Source organism: Marmota flaviventris, chromosome X, assembly GCF_047511675.1.
Source record: "Marmota flaviventris isolate mMarFla1 chromosome X, mMarFla1.hap1, whole genome shotgun sequence".
NCBI lineage: Eukaryota > Metazoa > Chordata > Mammalia > Rodentia > Sciuridae > Marmota > Marmota flaviventris.
In genome coordinates, this window is record NC_092518.1 from 115,468,511 (window position 1) to 115,489,192 (window position 20,682).

Consider the following 20,682-nt stretch of genomic DNA (forward strand, 5'->3'; position numbering starts at 1 on the left):
ACCAAAAAGCTGACTAAAACACTATGCAAACTGACATGAGGCAACTGTTGGTCCTGTCATGAGCAGCCCCTAGAGAGAGAGGTGACAGGAAAGAAGCCTGAGACAGCAGCAAAGAAGTTGGGGGAAATACTTCTTTGCCTACCTCCATAGGTTGCAGGAAGGGAGACTATTAATCATGCAACTTGTACATCCCATGCAGAGGATTTTCTACTTTGGCAAAGCATTTTTAGCAAAGAGAAATTTGTAAATAGAGATCAGACTGTGGGACTCTTTGGGGATACCTTTGGTCTTATAGGTAAGACACTCCAACTAAGATTTGTAGATACAGATTGTGGCCTGGGTGTGTGTTGGGAGGGAGGGGCTTTGAATGGGACTTGGAAACAAGGATTGAAACTCAAAAGATAGTAGAAAGGTAGGTTTTAAGGACCCCATTGGCACCTGATGGGATTACACAGAATAGAAAGTCAGATGAGAGGGAAGGGAAGCATACGGCGATGTACAAAAGGAGACTCAACACATTTTTATTTGAACGTTTATTATTTTTTTTCCAAAGAAATCCATGCAGAGAGAGAGAAAGAGAGGATAGGGGGATACAGAAACATGGTAACCATGTTCTAGAAGCCAAACATAGAAAATAATTTGGCACAACTTGATGGGATTTTTCTTTTCTTTTTTTTTTTGCAAAAGGACAATCTATATACTACCACTAAAATTGACCCTCCTCATAAAGACACCATTTGATTTTCGAAAACATAACACATGGTTAGTCCTCTACTTCATGGCTGGAGGAGGTATATAAGATAAAAAAATAGAAAAAAATAAGAAAGTGGTCTCCTTTAGTGAGGAAGACCACGGGTGCCACAAGGCAGCATGTGCTGGGCACTGAGTCAGTGCACCAGGAAGAAGCAGCACACCACAGAGATGGCCATGCTTATGAGCAGCTCCACTGGGGAAAACGCGTTCCCCAGGTTGTGGGAGGCAGTTAGCTCGTTGTCCTTCTGATTCACATGTTGCTTGCTCCCGGGAGCATCATCGACATCCAGATCATAAGCCAGTTCTGCAAGAAAGAAAAGAAGGATTTGAAACGCAGAATTATGTACAAGCAGCTGGTGTGCACTATCCACAGCTCAAGCACCTGTCTGTTTTCTCTGAAAGCCCCAGCTTTGTCTCTTTCCTTTCGGTGGAAGAAAGAATGCGAGGAAATGGGGAGGAGAAGAATGTGTGTATGGAACAATGGAAGGAGATAGCTAGACATGTCCCTTCCAGAGATCAGGTTAAGGTGGACTGAGCAGGCCACCCCTCTCATCTCCTTGGCCCCACCCACACCCTGGGCCTTTGCAACATCTCCTTCTAGGCTAGGCTGTGCTTGAATTGAAGATCATTTTCACCAGATGTCACGGGTGTCAAGATATGCTCTGTGGGTGACCACACATGTGTCCTTGTGGGCTGCTAGGGGAGGAAGTGCTGTGGGCTACCTGTGTACTTTTCCGGGGCCCGGCATCCCATATAGATTGCCTTATCCTGAGAACTTTGTTTTAATAGGTTGAAGATAGGGTAGTTTGCTGTCGACAGTTCTTTTATTTTTCTCAAATAGTTCTTTTATCTATAAGGTCCTTTCATCTTCCCTGGGGTGGGGGACCACTCACAACAAAGCTAAATTAAATAATAGGATTTGCACTGATATTAGCAAATTAAGAGTAAGGAGAGGCTAAGGGATAAGGGTCTTTCATTCTTTGACTGTCTAAAATTTATGATATTCATGATCCTAAAAAGAGATTGGAAGACTTTGGCTTGGCGTAATGCAAAACTCCGCCAGAGGGCAAATCTAAACAGACAGTGATATATCAGAAAATTCAAGATTTCTTGCCCTGGCTCAGGGCTCAATTTCTCTCAGATTTGCTTTTCTGGACTTAAAGATCAAATCTATTCCCTTGGTTTTTCTAAACTCTATTGTCAACATTTCTATTTCAATATCTTGTGAAGGTGATGTGATGTGAGCAACCTCATCAACCAGCCAACTGTCCTGTGGCCAAGGGAGATGGAAAGATTCCTTTGGGACACTGAGATGAACAGCAATAGACCCAGAGGAAATGACTGGGATTCTACAGAGGGAAGGAAGTAAGAGGAAGGAAGAGCTCTTCTTACAGAGCATGAAACACTCAGTAAGTCACAGGAAGCAAGTGTGGGGCTCAGCTGGTCAGATGCAGACAAAGCAGGGCCCCAGACCAGGGCCTGGCAATGGATAGAGTGGGCAGTAATGACAAGGTGATTAAAGCCAGGGGTTCTGATTTCAATGACTGTGACCCCACTTTCTAAAAGGGTTGTTACAATCAATAACACTACCAGCAGTGATAAGTGAGTCAATTTTACTGTATCTCAATTGAAAAAAAATATTTTAGCTCATATAAGATAATAATCTCAAGGTTTCTTTAATTTACATGTATTTGGTTACTAGCACATATCAACTTGTTTTGTTTTAGCATACTAATTCTATTTCTGAATGCATAACAGTTCATATTCTCAGCTTTTTAATGTAATGGGTATTGATATTTTTCCTACTACTTTCAATAATAAATAAATCATCTTCCTATAATAATTGATGACATATTTTTCCTTTTTGTTATTAATAATATTTCTTTTTCATTACTGTGCAAAGAAACAATGTCCTGAATTTTAATACATGTGCATCTGATTACATTTACTCCTCTAAAAACAACTTCTAAAAACTCCTTCCTGAGTGCTGATAATAAACCAAATCAAGTTTTCCAGGGAACTCTATTACCCAGGGAAAAGCAATTTAGCAGACAGTAATCTAGATCCCCCCCAATATATAAACACAAATAAAATTAAAAGAACAAGGAGTAATGCTCTACTTGGAAATCAAACTTCTTTCTCTGAAAGGTGAACTATGCAGGGTGCATAAGAAGGCCGAGGTCAGCTGTCAGTGGGCAAGGATGGCACAGGCTTAGGTCCTGATCGAATTTCTCCAATGTGGGGAGACACGAGGCTGAACTCTGCTGAGAGGCCAGTCCTGGTCTCATAGCAACTTCTCTACTTAAGTCAAGAGGAGTATTTTTAGGGTTGACCTGTGAGAGCACTCTCAGCATAGCTTTCAGATTCCCTTTCTGGAAGATGCCCCAACATCAAGATGAAACAACATCTATTAATGCTACCACTCAGCTATTTATTTTGCACTTCAAATAATCCACTCACACTGAAGAGTTTTGTTTACTGTAGTGGCTATGGTAAACCCAGCAGTCCTGTTAAATCCACCCGTTTCTGATCTATTTTTGCCTATAGGCTTCCTTTTTAATTTCTATCCCTTGGACCCTATTTTTGGGAATTATTGTAACGACCTCTAATTATTGACTCCTCAATGGTATGCCATGCATTGTATGATACTATTCATATACATTGTCTCATTTAATTTAAACTTTACCACGTTAGGAAGTAGTTATTAAAATTCCTATTTTACTGGTGAGGAAGCTCAGCCCAGGTTAATTATTTTGCTTATATTTACAGACCTGGTAAGTGGTAGAGGTGCTATTTCAATCCAGGTCTGACTCTAAACTTCATATGAAACTATCCTGCCTCTTGAAAAATTCTATATACCAAATAGAATTCAGTGACTAAGTAGTAATAGGTTCCTATTTAGGAAATAAAACTGAATTAGCAAAATACATACTGCCAAAGAGAACTTCCAAAAAAACATGAGAAAAGTCGGTGTTTCCACATAAAATTGACCACATACAGCTGGGTGTGGTGCTGCACTCCTATAATCCCAGCAGCTCGGGAGGCTGAGGCAGGAGGGTCACAAGTTCAAAGCCAGCCTCTGCAATGGCAAGGCACCAAGAAACTCAGTGAGACCCTGTCTCTAAACAAAATACAAAATATGGCTGAGGATGTGCCCCAGTGGTCGAGTTTTCCTGAGTTTAATACCCTGTACCAAAACAAACAAACAAAAAGTCAACCATATACTTGATTAAGCAGCCTAGGTAAAATTTGTAAAATAGTAAAAAGAGTTTTAGGTTTGGGAACTCAGAATTGGAATTATCTTATCAGTTCTTCTCTTAAAATTTTTATTTATTTTTATTTTTATATACACACATGAAAATACACAAGTGAATCCCCTACTGTGTCTATCCACAAGAATGGGGTCATGCCAAGTGTGGTGGCATATGCCTATAATCCCAATGTCTTGGGAGACTGAGGCAGGAGGATTGCAACTTCAAATCCAGCCTCAGCAATTTATCGAGGTCCTAGGCAACTTAGCAAGAACCTGTCTCAAAAAAAAAAAAAGTGGGAGGCTGGGATGTAGCTCAGTGGTTTAGCACCCTGGGCTCAATCTCCAGTATCCCCCCCCCCCCCCAAATGGGGTCCTAGTTAGAATAAGATATGTTCCATGCTTGTATAATTTTATCCTATCTGTTCTATTCCCAGAAGAGATCATCAAAATGGCCAAAGCCATTAGACACCCCAGGCAGAAAAGTTAAGCCAAGTTTTCTATCATCAAAGGGTCCAGAAATATTCAGGATGCTACTTCCCTATGCTTCTGAAGCTGTGGCTACAAATTTCCCGAGGTTCTCAATTCAGCAACAGCAAAAGGTATCACCCAACCCCTTAGTTGTGTTCCCGTGGTGTATATAGACAGGAATCCCATCAAACCATACTCTGGGCCTTGGCTACCATCACAGGGATTAGAGATGAAGGGGACAGCCTAGTACAACAAGGAAGCATTATGGGAGACAGAGAAAATAGGATTTTGGTCAAAGACAAATATTTCCTCTTTCTATTCCTGGACAGAGGCAATATAATCCAATTTAATTCAACAAACAACACTAGTCTATGATGTTCCTAGCACTGAACTAGAAGACTGGAGAAAGATTTCATGTATATTTCAAGGAATCTCACACTCTGACAAGGGCAACAGACCAGTAGAAAAACCAATGAGATATTTGGCACAAAGAAGAAATAGATTAAATAAAGGCACAGACAAATAGCATGAGTTAGAAGGGGAGGGAGAAAAATTCTAAATAGTAGAGTCTGGGAAAATTTCTTGAAACAATTTGGATATGATCTACACCAAAAAGGATGGACTGAACTATGTATGGCAGGGTTGAAAGAAATGATTAACCAAGGCAGAAGGTTTGCTTTGAGCAAAATCACCAAGCTTGGAGAATGTGGGTGGGGCATATTCAGTAAGAGCAAGTAGCATCCATGGTGTGAAGGACCACAGATCCTACACTCTTGTGGGTTATGCGTGTGTGTGTGTGTGTGTGTGTGTGTGTGTGTGTATGTTGTGTGGGGTGGTGGTGATGAAAGGTAAAGCAGGAAGGACAAAGAATGGTCAAATCATGGAGGATTAGAAATGCAAAATCTATTTGTAAGCAAGAGGGAGCTACTGAAGGATTTTAAGTAAGGAAACCACACAATCTGATTCATGTTTTCAGAAAGATCATTGTTAACAGTATGGAGGACAACCCGAAATGGGAGAGACTTGTGAAACATCTTGTCTTAAACAAACAAACAAAAAAACAAGAAGCCTCTGGAATGGTATGTGGGGATTGATCAGTGGCACACACTCAACAACAACTGCACAAGCTAAAGCTACATCAAATCAAAAAACTTCTCAGTTGGCTAAAAACCAGATGTATTATGATAAACACTACAAACCATTTTCTTTTAAATCATTCATATTTTTATATTTAACAGTAATTTTCCAGAATACATTTTTGTTATGCTAGGTGTATACTGTAAAATGTACACAAATTGTTTCTATCTTGAAGTTGATCATCAGTGAGAACCTTCTGGGCCAGCAAGGAGATCTTCATGCTAAATCTAAAAATCTGTTTCTATTTGTAATCAGTTTAACTACGCCCAGAGGGTAGACCCAACAATCTGTACTAATTACACACCCAGCCCTGACTCTCATTTCGACTTTATGTCCTTTGTGTTGCATACTAGATGATCTGTTTAAAATAATAGTCAGTCATTAGCATCTGCGTTTGGTTTGTGTTGGAAAGTTTTTCTGCATTGGGCAAAGCACAGAATTGGAGCTCTCCATCCTTATTCAGAGTCTTCTAGTGCAGTACTTCAGGAGGCTGCACTCTCCCAGGGTCTGGAGCCCTGGGTTTGACGCCTGGCTCTGCCACTGTCCTACCAGTTCACCTTTGACAAATCTCTCCCTTCTCTGAGCTTCAGTAGTCCTGGCAAATCTGAGTGCTGAACTGATGACCTGCCAGTTTCCTTCTAGTTTTATTTCTCTCTGATTCCAAGCCTCTTGGGGCTAGTGAGGGGCACAGTGTTCTGCAGGCTGTAATCATTCTTCTACCTACAGTAGCCAAGATGGCTGCCCCTAACAGCCTTGTTGTGCAAGCTGAGTTGACCATTTTTTTTCTGTTGCAATGTTTCTCTGGTGATGTTCATCAGCTATCAAGGTATGAACTCTCTTTCTTCTAGAGCTGTTCCAATCTCGGATAAGAGAACCTGGCAATAAATAAATCTATGCTGGACCCTCTTGCTTTTGCTTTTAGACCTTGGTGTTGCACCTGCCATTGAAGCCAGTATGCACAAGGCTTTGGGGGTGAGGTTATTGGATCTGGGATGCATCAAGTGGTGGTACATCAAGTGGGCCAGCACAGGGAGCTGAAGAGGATCTGTCAGCCAGTGAAACAAGCCTTTTGGCCCTTAAAAAGCCACTGGGGCCGGGCACAGTGGCACAGGCTTGTAATCCCAATGGCTTGGGAGGCTGAGGCAGGAGGATCACGACTTCAAAGCCAGTCTCAGCAACTTAGTGAGGCCCTAAACAACTCAGTAAGACCTTGTCTCTAAATAAAAAAGGGCTGGGGATATGGCTCAGTGCTTAAGGCCCCTGGGTTCAATCCCTAGTACAAAAAAAAAAAAAAGCCACTGGGTTCTTGAGCATAAAATAGCAAGCAAATGGTCACCCTCTGAGGGCATGGGCACCAAGAAGGACAATGCATTGCTATAGGGGTTTCACCCACACAAAATACAAGCAGGAAGACTTTACAGGTCAGCATGCAAGAAGAGCTGCTACCAAAATGCCAGGGGAGAGAATGCTGTGAGCCAAGCATGGGGGTTTCTCCCTCACCAAGCTTGCACCAGCAGATGGCTTCAATCGGCCCTAATACAGCAGCAGAGCAACACTGCTGTCCTTGTGTTTTGTGTTTGCTGTGTACAGCTGGCCCCTTAAGTCATGAATATATGAAACCTCAGGACATTCAACCAGAGAATAAAACCAGGGGGAAATCTCCAAGCAAACAGCATTCATTACAGTACTGCTCATCTCCTGCACATTCATACAGATGCCCTTGGTCTCTGCCACTCACTTCTGAATCCCAAACAGATCTTGCTTCCCTTGTCCTGCCTTCAACGTGATCCTCCTTCCTACCACATCAACACCCCCTACTTTGTGAACTGTAAGCTGTGACATCACTACTTGGCATTGAAAGTGAAGAAGGTGACTTTTCAGAGATACTATAGTTTCTGGGAATCTAGATTTTTTTCTTCGTAGATCAGATGAAGAGGAACAGGCACAGTTGAGGCCTCTAGTTTCCAATTGTTCTAATGGGACTCCTTTTAGAATGGGTCCATTTCACATTGTGCCTTATTGACAAACAAGTGAGCTGCCAATTTTACCCACTTAATGACCATAAAATCTGGGAATAATCCAATGACATCTTCTGGAAGATGGTTGGGACAATGAGTGCCCACTTCCTTTTAATGGCTAATTCCAGGCTACAAACATCCCCATTAGTTGAGGCCTGATCTCTCTTTTTCTAGGCCTATTTCTCAATCTGCAATGTGTATAGCTTCAGGTTACACTGCAGTGGAATGTGGGTACATAAAAGCATGCATACTACTTCCTATGGATTTAGAGGAGGACCACAAGGTTTTATACTAAAACATCCAAGGCTCTAGGATAAGTAGAAATGCACTATTTGAAATGTGGCTGAAGATATCATAGAACATTGCCTGGTTAGCCGGACATTCAAGTTACACCCCAGGTCCTCGAGAGCAAGGTTTTGCTCTTCCCTGATGGATGGAGGACTTTGGTGGAAAGACCTTAATAGCACTGTTAGGTAATTTTGGTTACCTGGGCTTTGTTGACTACCACACTGGAGATTCTGCCTCTTGTATAAATTCCTGCTTAGGGACTTAACATAGACTCTTCTATGGCAACTTCCTTGTCAGGAGGGGAACACCCCATTAACTATTTCAACTAGGGATCAGCTTGCTGAGTTTTATAATATAAAATGTTTTCCAGGGGTTCAACTGCTAAGTATGCTTCACTATTTTGTTTAGTCATTAAAGAAAACAAAATAAAATCGCTTCTTTGGAGAATAATAAATCACTTGACTGGGTAATCTTCTTATGAGCCACTACTAAACTTCTTTGGGTGTATCATAAGTAAAATCATATTCCCAGAAACAGAACAGTCCCATCCTGGAAACCTGGAGAGTAGGAGTGGGTTGTGTGGGTGCTGGCCCCGCTCCACTAGCCTCAGCAGCATTACTACTGCCTTTCTCAGGAGTGTCATGACTAGTGCTCTCAAGTCCACAGGTGCTTCTTACCTGAGGCTACCTAAAGCTCCATATGAATCAGTTCATCGAAGTCTTTACTTCCCACAGGAAAGCTTACTTCATTCCCATAAGTGATGGACATGAGAGACAGTGGAAGAAGAGAAGCTGAGGACACACACAGTATTTAGCTAGGCCCTGGGGGGCAAAGATGAAAAGAACTGGCTCAGAGAAAACAAGGGAAGAGAGATATTTTTGATTAATGAACTACTATTATTACATTTTAAAGAGGAGGGGGTTAACATGGTCAAATGTAATGGAGAGGTCAAGAAAACTCTGGATTGAGAGGCAGCTGCTAAATATATCTTCTAGAAGATTATGGGTTATTTTTAAAAGAACTTTCAGTAGGATGGCTAGACCCAAATTCAGGCAGTACTGAGTTGAAAAAAAAAAAAACTGGTAGTAGATGTGGATTCATGGAAAAAGTTTGAGGGTACATGTATCCAGTGCGATATTATTTAGACAAAAAAAAAGAAGTTCTGATACACATTAAAGCATGGATGAACCCAAAAACATTATGCTAAGTTAAAGATGCCATTTAAAAATACCATGTAGTATATGATTTTATTTTTCATGAAATGTCTATTATAGATAAATCGATGGAGAGAGAAACTCGATTAGTCATTTCCAGGGACTAGGAGTATGTGTGGGGACAGGGGGAGTTGCTGCTTAATGGTCACAGAGTTTCTTTTTGGGATGAAAGTTTTGGAAATAATGGTGATGATTGTATAATATTGAGAATGTAATCGATGCCATTGAATTATAGGCTTAAAAATGGTGGAAATGGCAGATTTTATGTCATATATATTTTAGTACGATTAAAAAAATCTTATACTAGAAACCAAGAGATAATGATATCTGATACCCAAAATTCCCCATCCCTAAAGGAAGTGCACTGATACTCTGGTATCTTACCATTTGGAAGGAAGCCCATGTGAATGTATGAGATACCAAGGCCCTCCCCTCAGAATGGTACTTTTTCAGTGCTTTAAAACTCAAGTCAATTTGTCCAAAAGAATAAAAATAGATGCTGATTAAGTACTCATGGAATTGCAGATATGGCTCTTCAACTAAGAGTGGGGAAGAGGGCAATTTTTGTCAAGAACATTAATGAGGCTTAATTTTAAAAGACAAATTGTATGCAACTGCAGGAAACTTACATTTGCTTTTGTAACTCACAGAAACGATGCTTAACTGAGATTATGTTTACAAACAATAAATACAAGAGTATACTCTTTTTATAACTTTAAAAAATTGTTTAATGGGGCTGGGGCTGTAGCTCAGTAGCAGAGTGCTTGCCTAGCACGTGTAAGGTACTACGTTCCATCCTCAGCAGCACATAAGAATAAACAAATAACATATATGAGAAATATATGTTACTTTGTTGTTATATAATATTGAAAATAAAGGTATTCTGTCCATCTACAACTACAAATTTTTTTAATTGTTTAATGGCTTAAATTCATGGAGCACAGATTATAACATAAATCTCAGGCAAGACACAGCCATAGACATATGCGTCATTGAACTCTGAGGATGTGGAAAACCCAAAATGTCATCCATTGTAGCCAAATCTCATTATTGTTAAGGGATCAGAGGACAAAGAGAACTGCCTTGTACTCCCTCAGAGCCCAAGTTACCAGGGCTTCATCAACTGTAACAAGGCTTTACTTGGATGGGAGAACTCAAAATCTGGTAAGCTTCTATTTTTAATGAGCCATGGTAGATCTTACAAAAAAAATGTACCTGAGAACCAAAATGTTTGTAATATCCTGGCAATTCCCAACCACAAGAAAAATTACTTACACAACAGCTAAAGGATCACAATTAAGTCCCTAAAAACGCTCAGAGTGTGGAAACATCTCAGGTCAAAAACCAATAGCAGGCATGTATCCTCAAAAATGAAAGATGAAAACCCTCCCTAAGTTTTTATATCTAAATTTGTTCCTGAAATACTCTCAAATTATGAATTTCTTCCCTCACCATCAACAAGATTTGGGAAATTTGGATTATTTTCCTCTCAATTTATTTAGAGGCACATGTTGATATCCTGGCTCCATCCACCTACCTACCCACCTGTAGCTCTGGGCTGACAGTGAGTGTGCATTCTCATATTCACACAGGCTCCATGTCCTCTTTTACTGGAGGCTGGCTAGCCATTTCTCCTCTTTCCTTCAGGCCTAATCCCTAGCACTCAATGCCTCAGCTATACAGGATGCCAGTTCCTCTCCAATGGCCCACTGCTGTATAGAAGAAGGAATGTTCTATTCTGAGAGCTGGAACAAGACAACACTCCTTTCCTAAAACACATGCTGCAGTACATTTCTCTCTTCCTCAAATCCTTTGATGACTGCATGTGGGATAGAGTCCTAATCCCTTAGTAGGGAATCCAAGGGCTTCTCTATCTCATTTTATTTCCTTTTCAGTTTCAACTGCCCATGTATTTTTTCCCCCAGGCATCATATACTGCAGTCATACCAAGGCTGATAATGCCCAGGACTCTGAAGTTCCCATGTCTTTCTTCATGGTGGTCTCTCAGCCTCTCAGCTTGGATGGTCTCTCTAACTCTTTTTCTCTCTCTCCCTTTTCTTTAAATCCCCAATGGTATCTTGCAAGCCTCAGCTTCTTTGATCTCTTCTAGGAAGCCTTCCCTTCTCATCTTAGCCCCAAGGAGTCACTTCTCTATTAATTGAATTGGGACTTCTATTATAGCACTAAGTTCCATTTGTCTCAGAGTTAGTTATTTCTGTGTTCTTCTCCTCCAGTAGACTGAGCCTCACTGGAGTAAGAAACGAGTCACACTCCTTTCTGTAGCTCCCACACAATATTTGGCTTAGAGACATTTAAAAACAGGCTTGTTGACTGGCTCAATGCATGGATCAACAGCTGCATGAATGAACATGTATTTTCAGCCTTCAGAGAGTATGCAGGTGAAGGGCTATTTCCATATATGACACCCTTCCTAAGGAGTCAATTCTTACTACCTGATCTTCTTAGGGGAAGGATCCACCACTGATCCATGATGAAGGCAAGACAAAGGCAGGGCCAATGGTGGGCAGCTCAGGAAACAAATGGCAGGGCTCAAACCCTGACCTCTAGATTCCAAGGCACTGCTGAGCAATAGCTAGTTTTCATGACCCACAGCATCAGCTTACTGCCCTCGTTGGGGATGGAATCCACAAAGATTATTTTCTTATTCCCTTTTGCTGCCTGGAACTTGATGCCTTGCTATGTGAGCAGCTGACACATGCCAGCATTCTGTGTGACATGCTGAGCAGGAAACAGGTTTTCTGGTGAGCAGGTTCCATTCATTTCTCACTTGGAACCTTTATGATTGTGTTCCCATAACTTTGTCCTCTGCCTCACAATCTACCCACCCCTAGGCCACACCCCATCCTTCCCAATCACCATTGATTCCCAAGTTGTAGGAGCTGCTAATGATTGAAATTTCAATGCCTGTCTCTGTGACATCAAAATAGAGCCTCATTAATGAAGTCCATCATTTGGCTGTAATAGTACAAAGCAATAAGACTTCAATCCCTGCAGTGACACAAGCCGGCACCCCTTTCTCTTTGCAGAGGTCTGTGGGATGACTGCCAGAAAAATACAATTATGTGCTGGCACAGGAATAAATACAATTCTTTAACCTAAAAGTTCTGTGTTTTCATTCCCCCTCCTTTTCCATTTCTTTATTCATTTCTTTTTCTCTTTCCATTGCTCTCTAATTTCCTGTGTCCAATTATTCTCCTCTCTTCCATCTAGTCACAGCTCTACTAAACACTCTCTCCTCTCTCCATAGTGCTCTTTTCCATATCCTTAGGCAGAGGGCAAGGTTGGGTTTTGAACCTTGAAGATGCTTTTCTGTTTTGGGTTCCATTTCTTCTAGAAAGGTTCCAATATTTCCCTTCTTAGTTTTACATCAGTGTTTCCATTCTCCTACTGTTTACCTCTCAGCACCATTTCTGTTTCTCACCTCAGTTTCCCTCATTTGCCCACAGGCCTATTTCTCTGACATATTGCCCCTGGTATGTGCCCATGTCCTCTTTGTTATTTCTCTTCTCTCTTTCTCTAGCTTGGATTCTTCTTATCCTATACCCATGCCATTTTAATTACTGCTGTTTTGTGGTATTGTTTTTGTCATAATGGGAAAATGATTGGACTTAAAAGAAATTAAGAGTGCCATCAGCAAACTGGACTTGAATGCAATAAAGAATTTCTAATAATTAGCACAATCTGAAACTGTGTAGGCTGCCCCAAGGTAATGAGGTCTACCTTAGGAGGTGGTCCACAAAAATTTGGACACCATTAGATCGAGATATTAGTGAAGGGATTCAAACATAGATCAGACTGGGGGAGGTGAAGGTAAATAGCTTCTGCTGACCCTTTCAGCCCTGAGACTCTAGAATTTCATTCAGGTCTTGAGAGGTCTCATGGTAGGGATGAAGGGTGAAGGGATAAAGGTTAAAGTGACCCTCGCATACCTCTTTTTGACACAATGTTTAGAGAGCAATCCAAAGAATCTGCTTTGGATCCTTTCTCAAAGAAAGAGAGCAGTGTCTTTTTGAGGCCATGATTAGCTTAGAGAAGAAGGCTTTAAGTTTGCCAAGGAGTTAACAAACCAGACAAAATTTTAGGGGTATGAATGCTGACTTGCCTAGGGTGAGGAGAAAGAAGAATGTAAGCCATCCAGTTTCCTAAGAGTTGAGTCTCAGAAATACTGTAAATATGTATCAGGCAATATGAAATATTCATATTGGGCAATGTGCATTATGACCATCTCAGGATGTCTGTGTAGAAGATGGAGCAACCAATTCAGGAACTGTTTACATTGAACTTCCTCCTTCTCAATGAGAAACAATTAGTATTTTGCAGGTATTAGACATTGTGCTCAGGGCAATCATGCAATACGATCACTCAGGATACAGAGGTAGAAAAGAAGAGTCATCAGATGGAGACAATTCAGTTTGGGAAGATGATTAAAACATACACTGGAAAGACCCAATGGTGAATGAAGAGAAAAAGTTGGATGATCCTCATACAAATAACTCTGTGGGCATTAGAACAAAGTAGGTGAGTACAAAGGCAGGGCAGAAAAAGTGAGAAGATGCCAAGTGGCCCAAACCCACTGCTATAAAGATGTAGAAGGGAAAAAGGAATATACTACTATAAACGGTTGCAGCCATTTCACTAAGGAGGAGTAGAAAAAAAACAGGAAGACATTGAGCCAAAATAAACAGAAGATGCACTTGGCAAGAAATAAGCACTTCAATTAAGTATGGTCACTGGCAGCCCTGGTGCCTTATAAGTGAGAAGGGACAGAAGTTTTCCACTTTGTTTTTACCTAGCTACAGAATACATCAAATGTGCCCACTAACCAAGACAAATACATTGTGTGATTGACTAATTTAAATGAAGAAGGAAAAATGGCTGAGAGGGACAAAGCATCATGGAGATAGCATAAAATGAGAGATGAGATTTCAAGCCAAAATCTCAATTATTGCAAAGTCATAAAGAATTCATGTTCAAATATGTTCAAATGAAAACAGGTAAAAATTGGAGCTTTATAGACTGCCACTCTTAACTTCTGGAAATATATAATAAAAATAACTATGATGACCAATCTGTAAGTATCCAAAGGAGAATAAGACATACTGTGATAATATTCATGGCTTGGTGAAAAGCAAATCAAACACATGAACTTGGTATTGATATCACAGGGTGGGGGATCAAAGTGTGACAATTAGTAACCTAATATACTTCTTGTAACTTTCTTTCATAGGGCTTTTCCTTTTCCTAATTTAGAAGAGGAGATTATACTAGAAATTATTCCTTGGAATCATAGTTTGCCTCAAATTAAATTTCAGTGTATTTTCCCTATTTATATATTTTTAATCTAAAATTTTTTATAGTTGTAGATGAACAGCATGCCTTTTTTATTTATTTTTTATTTTATTTTTATGTATGTGGTGCTAATGATTGAACCCAGTGCCTCACACATGCTAGGTAAGTGCTCTGCCACTGATCTATTATTACCCCAGCCACTCCCTATTTATATTTCTAACAACTTTATTAAGATATCATTTACATACCATAAATTAATCCATTTCAAGTAAATTCAAGTGTATAGTTCAATGATGTTTAGTCATTTTACAAGATATACAACCCTCATCAAAATGCAATTTTAGAACAATTTAATCAGCACTAGAAGATCCCTCATGTTGGGATAGGGTTGTGGCTCAGAGGTAGAGTGCTTGCCTGGCATGGGTGAGGCACTGGGTTCAATCCTCAGCATCACATATGAATAAATGAATGAATGAATGAATCAGTCAATCAATCAAGGTCCATCGGCAACTAAAAGAAAGTTTTTAAAAAAGATCCCTCATGTTGGTTTATAATATCCCTCAATGGATTCTTTTTTAAATTTTAATTAGTTATATATGGCACCAGAATGCATTATAATTCGTATTACACACATAGAGCACAATTTTTCATATCTGGTTGTACACAAAGTAAAGTCACACCATTCATGTCTTCACACATGTACTTAGGGTATTGATGTCCATCTCATCCCCCCATCTTTCCTACCCCTCTGCCCACTCCCTCCCTTCGCCCAATCTAGAGTTCATCTAATCCTCCCACCTCAATGGATTCTTTACAAAAAACCATAGTGAGCTCTCTGCAGCATCCAATACTATTTTTAAACTTGGTGTCCTCTTCACTTTCTCACACTGCTTCCTCTTGGTTCCTGTCCTACCTCTCTGATTGTTCTCAGATTCTTTTTAGGGATCTTTTTTCTCTGCTTGGTTCTTAAAGATGGGAGTTCTCACATCTGTTCCTCTATCCTCTACTCTTCTCACTTTACCACTGTTCCTGGATGCTCTCATCTGTACCTCTGGTTTTATCTGTCACTGAGGATTTCCAAATCTATCTCTAGTTTAGAGATCTTTCTTGGGCTCTAACTGCCCTTAGGCCATTCCCACTTGAATGTCAGTCAGGCAATCAGACTCCACGTGCCACAAACTGAATACAGCATTTCTCTTCCCTTAACTGCTCCCCACCCCAACCCTGTCTTGTTCCTGCCCTAACCCTCTCAGTGAATGCTTTTACTACTAACCAGGTTTCTCAAGCTAGAAACCTACTGGGAACCCTAGATTGTTCTTTGTTCTTCCTCCAGATTGAACTAATCACCACATCCTATAAATTCAGTTCCCTGGATATTTTGTGAATCCTTCTCCTTTCAACCACCATTGCTTGTTATTGCTTAGATTATATTCTCACTACCTCTCACCTAGACTTTTGAAATGACCTCCATTCTTGTTTCCCTCTAAACCTTCTTTCTTCCACTCTAGAGAATCCTTTTGTTTTGTTAATTTTAAACTACTCAGCATATGAATAGCTCTCAAAGCAAAAGATTCAAACAATACCTGAAGTATATACAGTAAAAAAAAAAACCAAAAAAAAAAAAAAAAATCCACTTTATAGTTCCCTCTCCCAGAACTCTCCAAGGACAATTACTGGTAAATGCATTTTCTATGCATTTGCATAAATGCATTCAGACTATAATGTCTTGGGAATCTTTGTATGTCAATACACATAGAACTACCACATTCTTTTTAAACACTGCCAGGAATTCCATGGGATGAATATAACAATTAGTCATTTCTTTACTGACAGGCATTTAGGTTGTTTATAATCGCTCCCTGTATCAAAAATGCTTCAGTGAACATACTTGTATAGATATGTGTCTGTCTGTCTATCTATCTATCTTTGGTATGTGATATATTTCTATAGTGTATATTCCTAGACTAAACCTGGCATGTAGGAATGGAGGCCATATGGGAGAACAAGTTTCAGGACACAAAGGCAGAAGGTTGTACAGAATAGTTAGAGAAAAAGATTTTGAGAGAAGGAAGATTAATGCATTTTTTTTCTAAAAAATATAATCCAAAGGATATCAGGGAAATACCACAGTATTAAGGAATTTGGAGGGATTACCTTATAATGTTATCACCCTAATGCAACATCTATTAAAAAACAAATACTCCTTTAAAACAAACTATGCATTTTCAAAGATACAAAAAAATCCACCTGGGTACAACTGGTGCAGAAGATAAACTGGGAGTCTCAGTGACCCACTCACTGTTCAATGTAACTTGGCAAGTGGGTGCTTTTTTCTTTTATTTAGTACTAGGGTTTGAACCCAGGGGCACTTTATCACTGATCTACATCTGCAGTCCTTTGTAACATTAAAAAAAAATTGAATTAAGTTAGTTGTCAATTGACCTTTATTTTATTTATTTTTATGTGGTGCTAAGGATGGAACCCAGTGCCTCACACATGCTAGGCAAGTGCTCTACCACTGAGCCACAACCGCAGCCCATATTTTTAAAATTTTGAGATAGTGCCTCAGAAAGTTGCCTAGGCAGGCCTTGAACTACAGTCCTCGTGTCTCAGTCTCCAAGTTGCTAGAATTACAGATGTATACCAGTACACCCAACTAAAAGGCTGCTTTTTCATTAGGAAAACCACCATGACACTAGGTTATATAAGGTGATTGTGGAGAAAACCCTTGTGTGTAAGTTACCATTATGGCTCTTGGATGGCCCCATTAATGGTATTTCATTTTTATTTTCACAATTTTAAGATGTTGGGAATACTTCTCAGAGAAAAGAATGCAAATGAATAAGGGGGTGGAAAATAGGTCTTTTGAGGAAATGTTAAAGAAAATATAATTGTCTAATGACGTTTGATTCACTTCCAAGAGGGGTGATATTTTGGTCCTGAGACCCACAGACAGTTTCTGATGGAGAGTTTTTAATACCAGTAGTAAGTTCACAGCTCAGCCTGCAAACCATGATGCTATGAACAACAAACAACAATGTAACAGGAAAATCAAAATGAACAAACTAATTGGTATGCAATGTCACCAGAGAAAGCAATTTACTAAGGCGATTACTACAATTAAAGACGCATTCCATTTAAATAAAGATTGTTTTCTTCAATTGATTTGTCCCAATCTGTTGTCTCTATGCCATGCAGAATTCCAGTTGGACAGCAATTTCTGCTTGTCGTTTAAATTTCTCTGCCAAGAGATTACAGGAAGTAAGTCGAGCTTCTCCAGTCACTATAATTTCCTCACAAATGGAAGAAGTATTAACAGAGGGCTATAGAGACAGATTACGGTTTAGGTCACCTAGGGGAGAAATCTGAAGCCCCCTTTTGACTAACAACAAGGTAAGTAATCCTCAAATCTTTTTTCCTTATACTATTAAGGCTAAGACCAAGTTTAGGAGGCCCCTTTTCAATTTGATTTTTTTTTTCAATTTTGGTTTCACCTTTCTCATGCCCCAGCCAGCCAGGCAGCATTTAGAAGGGTGCAGGGTCCTCAAAACAGGCTCAGGCAGCGTCTTCACCTACCAGTCTCTCTCAGTCTGCCTTCACCTATTTTTTTCTCCCTCCTCTTAAAGCTTCTTTTAACTCTTGCCATTGCCCTTTTGAAATGCTTTTTTGGGAAAAATGTGTCCAAGTCTGAATCCTGGTCTCTGTTACTATTACCTGAATCTTTATAAGATGTTTCAGATTCAATTTGTGATCATGAATAATCTCTTGAAGCAGATGAGTGGTGGGTGTAGCAGCCACAGGTGAACAGAAGGGCTCATGTTAAGTATATTTAGAACAATGTAATTAGTTAATTCATTAAATATTTATTGAGTGCTAGGAACATTTATTGATATATTAGGAACCAGGCAGTCAGGCTCTGGGGATGCAGGGTAGGCATTGAGCCAGCCCTGAGGGTGTTCTCCATTTACATAGGTGTTAAGAGGAGCAGTGATGAACAGGAACTGGGCCCTTAGTTTGCCAGCAACCCTGCTAGGTGCCACGGTGCATACTGGGCAGAGGAAAACTCAGTGTTGGCCTCCAGAAGCTCTCTGTTTTGTGAGGCAGATGATTTGACTACAAAACAATCTGTACTCCAAGTTACAATGTGTTATGTGCCACAAGCGAGGCAGGAATAAAGTGCCAGGGGAATTCTGAACTATGGCAGATTCTGTTGAGGGTTCTGAAAAGAGAAACCTGGGAAAGACTGATCCACTGACTTCTACTGCTCTGCCTGTATACAGAGAATACTTTATTATTTTGCATGACATGGTCCTGCCTATCAAATGAAGCAAGATGTGTAAATATTATTTCTAAACTTTAATGTGCTGCACAAACACAAAATGTTATTTTATACTTGGGAAAACTGTGAACCTTTCTGGTTCTGAAACACTGTACTGGAATCTAAGAACATCTCTCATGCTCTCTTTTTCTGTTTCTCTCTGTGTTCCTGTCTCAGTCTGTATCTCTGTCTCATCTTTGAGTTCCATGAGCCAAAGTGGTCAGGGAGAGATGTACTTTGGTCTCACTGCTGGCTGAAAGGAAACCCAAGTCAATAACCCTGGGCCGGATGTGTAGAAGGCCAGGATTGCCAGCCAGCCTTGCCCTGTCACCAGAGGTTCGCTATCACTGCATTTGGGGCCATTTCCAAGGGCCTGCCTGGCTTGCTAGCTTTCAGTGTATCTGAGTTCAGGCACGGTGGGGTGCAGCTGCTCTTCAAATGAAACCCTAAACCCTTTCAAACACTCGGCAATCTTTCTACTTTCTCAGCTTGTGAGGCTCTGAAGATTTCCCTCTGTACATTTTTCCAGCATGATGCGAGATGCCAGTTAGTCAAGAGAGATTTAGAAGAATGTCTTTTAAATGTACACTCCTTTAAAAAGGAGTTCCCTTCCTCTGGAGCTTTTGCCATTAGCCATCTGTCAGTTTCTTTGCACATTTTATGAAATGAAGAACAAATGTGTTCCTGGTAGTTAAAAAAATCCTGATTTAATCATTCTACATTATAAGCATATATGGAAATACCACATCATGACCCATAAATACATACACATATAATTATTATTTGTCAATTAAAATACAATTAAAAATCTTGGAAGGGTTTCCTTGCTTTTCCCAATTATCGAAATGAACACAATTAAAAGCTAAACAGAAATGATCAAAGAGGTCAGAGGCAATGAGATAAGGGAGTGACAAATCCTTTGTGTCTCATATTCTCATTCCTGCTAAAAGTAAAGGACCTTCCTTACTGAGGAATTCAAGACATATCCCTTGCCAAAGAGTTTCTGACTGAGAAGTGCTTGTGCTGACTGCCATCAACTTTCCACTTGCCTTGTCACCTTTCCCCCCATTGCCTATTTTAAAATATCAACTCACCTTAGCTGAGAAGCACATCAGCGCTGTAGTGATGGGAAGGTTTCAACCAGAAGGTTGGTAAACACAGGCTATCAGCTTGAATTACTGAAATTAGCAAGGCTAATGCAATGTCACTATTCAAAACAGTGCCAATTTGGAATTTCTTAATGGCCTCAGGAGAGGGAGTCTTTATACATCCTCCAATCTCTCTTCATTCTTACCTAAATTCCTTCTCATAGATGTTGTGAATGGCCTGTTTTGTAGCCAACACAAACTTTGTCCAGTAAAATAATGTAAGGAACTCAGAATGAAAAGAGATTAGCTGTTCCTGGCTCCTGTTATTTTAAAGCAGAAATAACTTTGGCTTCTACTGATTCATAGACAAAGCTTGAAATGCAAAGCATGCTCAACTCTACACTCAGCATGAAAAGGACCTTAAAATATGCCCAAGTGCAAGTAATGGACTTATTAAAGGGAAGAAAAGAGGCACTTTTCACACACTCCCAAGCTCTTTAGTCCTGTCATATCAGTAATCTTGCTTAAGAATTTCATCCTATTTACATTTCTTCTCCCTTTAAATATCCTCAGGACTCATATGGCATCAAATATTGAAGCTTGTAAGATGTTAATTTCTTTATGTTAATTATGAGAAAGGCATGTAAAGTGCACAAGTGCTAAAACTTGGAGTAATTTCAATAGGAATTAAAAATCACTTCTATAGTCCTTACTGAACACCTGATAATTTAGCAACACGCGTATTTTAGGAAGCCAACTTCAACTATCTTCTTTGGACAGTTTTTGGCACTGCTCCAAAACAAGAACATTTTCCCATTAAGAAATATAGTTTATA

General features: G+C 39.9%; 1 protein-coding gene across 1 annotated transcript in view; it reads right to left on the minus strand.

Annotated features, from left to right (window-relative positions):
- Nucleotides 1-806: 806 nt before the first annotated feature.
- Nucleotides 807-20,682, minus strand: part of Gpc3 (glypican 3) — a 413,816-nt gene continuing 393,940 nt past the window's right edge. The window contains exon 8 of the mRNA XM_027946989.3: nt 807-1,057. Within this exon, the coding sequence (XP_027802790.1) occupies nt 888-1,057 (170 nt within the window). The 3' untranslated portion in view covers nt 807-887. The remainder of the gene's footprint in view (nt 1,058-20,682) is intronic.